Source organism: Otolemur garnettii, unplaced genomic scaffold (assembly GCF_000181295.1).
Source record: "Otolemur garnettii isolate 467f Iridium unplaced genomic scaffold, OtoGar3 scaffold00015, whole genome shotgun sequence".
Taxonomy (NCBI): Eukaryota; Metazoa; Chordata; class Mammalia; order Primates; family Galagidae; genus Otolemur; species Otolemur garnettii.
In genome coordinates this window covers 14,225,473-14,231,876 of record NW_003852410.1, presented here as the reverse complement: position 1 = coordinate 14,231,876, position 6,404 = coordinate 14,225,473, and the positions used below count along the sequence as shown (strand labels likewise).

Genomic DNA, 6,404 nt, shown 5'->3' with positions numbered 1-6,404 from the left:
CCCCCCCGCCCCGCATTAGGGCATATGCATTCAAATTGTTTAGAAACATAACGCTCATTTAATTAAAGTTTGAAGAGTTTAATGAATTTAGACTATGAAGTTAAATGCTCAGAATAATAAACATTAAATTCCACTGCTTCATTTCTGATGGGGAAATAGAGCAATGTAATCAGAAAGGGATAGAAAGGGTGCTCTAAATGTATTAGTACTGTTTGACTTTATTAAGCTAGGAAATAGATATCTAAGTATTTGATGTAGTAGTTAAGACACTCAAAAAGATAAAAAATATTTCACAGTAACTTTTTAGAAATCAATTTAATTACTTATTTAGTGAACATTTTCAATAATTATAAGAATTTCTGGGCTGGGCACAGTGGCTCATGCCTGCAATCCTAGCACTATGGGAGGCTGAGGCAGGTGGATTGCCTGAGTTCACCGGTTTGAAACCAGCCTGAGCCAGAGTGAGACCTAGTCTTGAAAAACAGCCAGGCATTGTGGCGGGCAACTGTAGTCCCAGCTACCTGGGAGGCTGAGGCAAGAGAAGTTTGAGGTTGCTGTGAGCTAAGACACCATAGCACTCTACCAAGGGCAACAAAATGAGACGCTGTCTCACCAAAAAAAATAAGAAAGAAAACCAAGTTCCCTGGCTTCAAGAAAACTTTTAATCTGAATACACAATCTCTACTTAACCTGTGTGACATTTACTATCATCCATTTCATTTATAGCTTTAGACCAGCAAGCTAAACTAGTTCTCAGCCAAACAACTGATATCCATTCACTGTAGTTTGTATTGTAGACAAAACTGACTTTATTCTAACTACCTCAGAGATCACCAGGGAAAGTGATCAGGCAGAGAGAACATGGACAGACCATAATTCAGCAGAAACATGCTAAGTTTTTAGAAGCAAGCCTATTTCATCAGCATTATTTGCTCCTAAGTAAATTCCCATTTTGTCCCCATTTTATGTTTTTCAAAGTTTTCACATGCAGTATCTCCTTAAATTTTCAAAAAGCCTCATAAAGTAGATTTATTCCCACTTTACAAAGAAGTGATAAAACTTACTTGTGGTCAAATAACTGTCTTGGTATCCCAAATCTAAACAGAGCTTCTTAGAAGTGGGGCCAGAACCTGGGTCCATTTCAATACATCTTACTATAACTAGCCACATCCTCAACAGGCTTAACATTCTCTACTCTAGCAGAGACAAAGCAAAAGAAATGCTCCATTCCTATTTCTTACACTAAAAAAATTTCTAGATTAAGACTCCAGTGCAGTGGTTTACAAATACTTTGATCACGTAACATTTCAGGGGACATGTTTTCTATGCAACATTGTATGTTTAGATAATCCAAAATCTCTCCTCTCTATTTCAGTCTCCCTATATAACCTAAAATGTAGTAGACCTGCCCATGCTGTATGAGGAAGAGAAAGTAGTATCATTTTCTTTTATCCTAACTGACAAATATCAGGTTTTAATGAAAGAGTAAAGTCAATCTCTGTCAAGAATAGGCAATGGTGACTACTGTACACCAAGAAATGAATAATCTGATCTAACCACACAATCTAATTCTCATCAGGAATATTCTATCTCATTTATGTATAAAAGAGAAGAGACATGTGCCATAAGTACATAATCTTTCATTTTTCAAAAGTATAAAACATAAGGCTTTCCAAGAAGCGGGAGGAGAGATACAGTTTTGTTCATGTCCAGAATAATGAATGAAGGGGAGGAAAAAGAAAGCCATAGAACAGCTGTCAGAGCAGTAAGGCTGGGCAGAACGGCCAATGTACTAGAAGAAAAATGAACATGTGAGTATTGATTATGAGTAAGGAGAGGTGCTCAGTGCTCTAAATCTATCAACTCCTGAAATCATTGTAAAAAAACACACAAAAACCCACCAAGTGTAAACAGAACTAAAATTAAAATAGCCAAATGGGAAAACCTTATATGCTAAGATCTTTCAGAAAAACAACATACCTGTAACCGCTGAACCACTCCTGATCTTAAGTTTCCAAATCCATAGTGGCACTCTGGATTTAAAGCACTTTCTGCTATTTCTTCATAGGGTGTCTGTTCAATTTCCCAATCAAACTCTTCGTCATCATCTTCTACTACTTCCTCAGAAACCTCAGAAGCACCTAATTGTGTTAAATATTAATTTTGTTCAACTATTAAGTTTCCTAGTTACAACTAGGGAAAGAAAGAACACAGGAAAAAATGACTGCGTATGTCATGTACCATAAGACATGTTCAAGAATACTCATGGCTCCATTATTCATGACAGCCCCCAAAATATAACCAATCCAAATACTCAGCAATAGTAGGAGGTATAAAAAATGTGGTGTATCAATACAGTGGAATATTACATCACAAGGAAAACAAACGGACCTCAGCTACAATATGGATAAATCTCACAAAAATAACATTAAGTGAAAGAAGCCAGACGAAAAAAGAACACACAACATATGAATTATACTTGCAACTTAAAAACAGGCCAAATGGAGGACAGGGGTTAACTTGGGAGGAGACAGGGCAAAGTAACTGGAAAGAGGCACAATGTGGGATTTCAGGACAGTAGAAAAGCTCCATTTCTTGACCTAGTTCATGTTCACTTTATTTTTATTTTTTTGTTTGAGACAGAGTCTCACCATGTCACCCTGGGTAGAGTGCCATTGTGTCACAGCTCACAGCAACCTCAAACTCCTGGGCTTAAGTAATTCTCTTGCCTCGGCCTCCCAAGTAGCTGGTACTATAGGCGCCCACCATGGCACGTGCCACAGCACCAGGCTATTTTTTGTTACAGTTGTCATTGCTGTTTAGCTGGCCCGGGCTGGGTTTGAACCTGCCACCTTCACCACCCTCCGTGTATGTGGATGGTACTGTAACTACTGTGCTATGGGCACCAAATCCATGTTCACTTTATGTAATTCATTGAGCTGTACTCTTCTGATCTTAACGCAAAGAGGCTAATATTTTGCCAAAGGTAAAATGCTATTTTAATTAGTTCAAAAATGTGGCTAATCTCCTGAATCAACAGAGTTCTTTATATCTTTTAATTGTATCCCCAAATGAGCTACTTTCACATCTTCACATGACTGCCTTATTACCTAACATAATTTCTTTAATTTCCTACTAACTATATTCCATTTCCACTAGAAACACATAAGTATTCTAAATATTCTTATTTATCTGTACTTCCTTCCAAATGCAGTAAACATACCTATTTCTTCCACAAGTGGTTTTGCCGTCCTGGATTTTCTTGGTGCCAGAAGAGCAGTTAATAGGTTCAGCCCCTCAAAATGCTGGCCAGGAGTTTCTTTGGGCAATCGGATGGTAAAAATTCCTTGAAGATAAATGTATTTTATGCTTAGATAAAAATATTGAAAGACTTCACTAATATACATAAGAAACAAATGTCTTAGCTTTTTTTTTTTTTTTGAGACAGAGCCTCAAGCTGTGCCCCTGGGTAGAGTGCCGTGGCATTACAGCTCACAGCAACCTCCATCTCCTGGGCTCAAGCGAGTCTCCTGCCTCCGCCTCCCAAGTAGCTGGGACCACAGGCGCCCGCCACAACGCCCGGCTATTTTTTGGTTGCAGCCATCATTGTTGTTTGGCGGGTCCAGGCTGGGGATTCGAACCCGCCACCTTAGGTGTACGTGGCTGACACCTTAGCCGGTTGAGCTATAGGCGCCAAGCCTGTCTTAGCTTAATTCTATTTCATAGAGTTCCAAAATTATGCCATTATTACAGAGTTAGTAACTAGATGGACAAGATAGAAAAAGAATCAAACAGCATTTTTCAGAAGCTGTCATTTCTTTTTTGAGACAGAGCCTCAGGCTATCCCCTAGGTAGAGTGCCAGGGCATCACAGCTCACAGTAACCTCCAGCTCCTGGGCTCAAGCCAGCTATCTTTTGGTTGCAGCCGTCATTGTTGTTTGGAGGGCGGGCTGCATTCGAACCCGCCACCTTAGGTGTATGTGGCTGGCACCTTAGACACTTGAGCCACAGGTGCTGAGCCAGAAGCTGTCATTTCTACAAAAAAATTAATCTGTTAAAGCTACAAAATGCTTACAAAATACCACCTTCATTTACGGATAATTTTTTTTTTTTTTTTTTTGTAGCGACAGAGTCTCACTTTATGGCTCTGGGTAGAGTGCTGTGGCATCACACAGCTCACAGCAATCTCCAGCTCTTGGGCTTAAGTGATTCTCTTGCCTCACCCTCCTGAGTAGCTGGGACTACAGGTGCCCGACACAACACCCAGCTATTTTTTGTTGCAGTTTGGCTGGGGCCAGGTTTGAACCCTCCACCCTCTCGACACAACACCCAGCTATTTTTTGTTGCAGTTTGGCTGGGGCCGGGTTTGAACCCTCCACCCTCGTATATGGGGCTGGCGCCCTACCCATTGAGCCACAGGTGCAATCTTATCTACGGATAATATTGAAATCCATGTCAAAGTGGCCCACAGTTGGTGGCTCACCCCTATAATCCTAGTACTCTGGGAGGCTGAAACAGGTGGATTGCTTGAGCTCAGGTGTTCCAGACCAGCCTGAGCAAGGGCAAGACCCTATCTCTGCTAAAAATACAAAAACTGGTTCGGCACCTATAGCTCAACCGGCTAAGGCGCCAGCCACGTACACCTAGGGTGGTGGGTTCGAATCCCTAGCCCGGACCCGCCAAACAACAATGTCGGCTGCAACCAAAAAAATAGCTGGGCATTGTGGTGGGCGCCTGTGGTCCCAGCTACTTGGGAGGCAGAGGCAGGAGACTCACTTGAGCCCAGGAGATGGAGGTTGCTGTGAGCTGTAATGCCACGGCACTCTACCCAGGGGGACAGCTTGAGGCTCTGTCTCAAAAAAAAAAAAAAAAGAAAGAAAAACTGGCCAGGAATAGTGGTGGGCGCCTGTAGTCCCAGCTACTTGGGGGCTGAGGCAAGAGGATCACTTGAGCCCAAGAGTTTGAGGTTGCTATGAGCTATGATGCCAAGGCACTCTACCCATGGTGACAGAGTGAGATTCTGTCTCAAAAAATATATATGATAAAATAAAATAAAATCCAAGTCAAAACTTCTAAAAAAAAATCAATGGCCTGACGAGGAAATAGTTTGAAATTAATTAACAGTTACTAACCATATATATTTCTAGACAAGAAGAAAAAATCAGAACATTTAATGCAATGGAGAATGGTAGCAGTTATAAAAATATAAATAATCTTAAATAAAGCCACTCTGGCTTGATAAGATTTCTTTGCTATGTCAAGAGATAAACCCTAAAGTCAGACTCAAATTCTACATGCTTCTTTTCTTTCTTCTTGACTGGGTTTATCAACTTTATCTAAGCTCCCCTGGGAACTTAATGCATTCCTTACTCCTCTCACATTTTAAAACATTTTATGTCTTCAGTGTACTAAACTGTATTCTATTATGTCAAATACAACTCAATCCAAATACTTCCATACATACAACCTTCCTTAACTCCTGTATACTTCTAAAATTTGATAAGTCTGTTTCAACATGCAACCTACCTACAATTAAAAAGTTTACAAACCCAGGAAACCATTTTGATTAATACCTCATTACCACATAAATTACACAGCACTGGGGTTAGAGCTTTGTTGTTTCACTCTTTCATCCCTCCTCAACCTAGTTCACTGGGGTCAATAAATATTCATTCCATAAATCACACTAGAGTATATAAAGTATTCGTTTTCCAGATCCCATGAAAAAGAAGCCAGGAGTTTCTATAAAAGGAAAATAAATCATTTCATGACTAGCTAAAATCAGGGGCTTATCAATCATGAAAGGAAAATTCATTTAGTCTTTAAATGCCACCCACAGACGGTTTCTCTCTCATCTACTTGTTATTAAAATTCAAGTTTGAAAATTGTACAGGAAAGACTCCATTCAAAATCTGATAAATCATCTACATTTTTTACCATCAATCATCTCATACGTTCTAATTTTTACTTTTAAACATCTACTAAATATAGTACTGCTAGGAAAAGGAACCAGAGTATTGAACTAATTTAATTTTACATTGTGAAGAATATTGTGAAATACATTTAAAAAAAAGAGAAAATTTTAATTGCCAAAAAATCACAAATAACAGGCACTGGACATTCAGAAATCAGAGTGACAGGCTTGGCACCTGTAGTTCACTGGTTAGGGCACCAGCCACATGCTCCAGGGCTGGTGGGTTGGAACCCTGCCCAGGCCTGCTAAACACCAATGACTACAACAACCAAAAAAAAGCCGGGCATTGTGCTGGGCACCTGTAGTCCCAGCTACTTGAGAGGCTGAGGCAAAAGAATTGCTTAAGCCCAGGAGTTTGAGGTTGGCGCTGTGCCTATGGCTCAAATGGCTAAGGCGCCAGGCACATACACCTAAGGTGGCGGGTTTGAAT

At 40.2% G+C, this 6,404-nt stretch overlaps 1 protein-coding gene across 1 annotated transcript in view; it reads right to left on the bottom strand.

Annotated features, from left to right (window-relative positions):
• SHQ1 (SHQ1, H/ACA ribonucleoprotein assembly factor) overlaps positions 1 to 6,404 on the bottom strand; it is a 138,310-nt gene that overhangs the window by 126,176 nt on the left and 5,730 nt on the right. Inside the window, exons 3-4 of the mRNA XM_003785493.2 lie at positions 3,224 to 3,346; positions 1,981 to 2,141 (exon numbers count right to left, since the gene is read on the bottom strand). Coding sequence (XP_003785541.1) covers positions 1,981 to 2,141; positions 3,224 to 3,346 — 284 coding nt within the window. The remainder of the gene's footprint in view (positions 1 to 1,980; positions 2,142 to 3,223; positions 3,347 to 6,404) is intronic.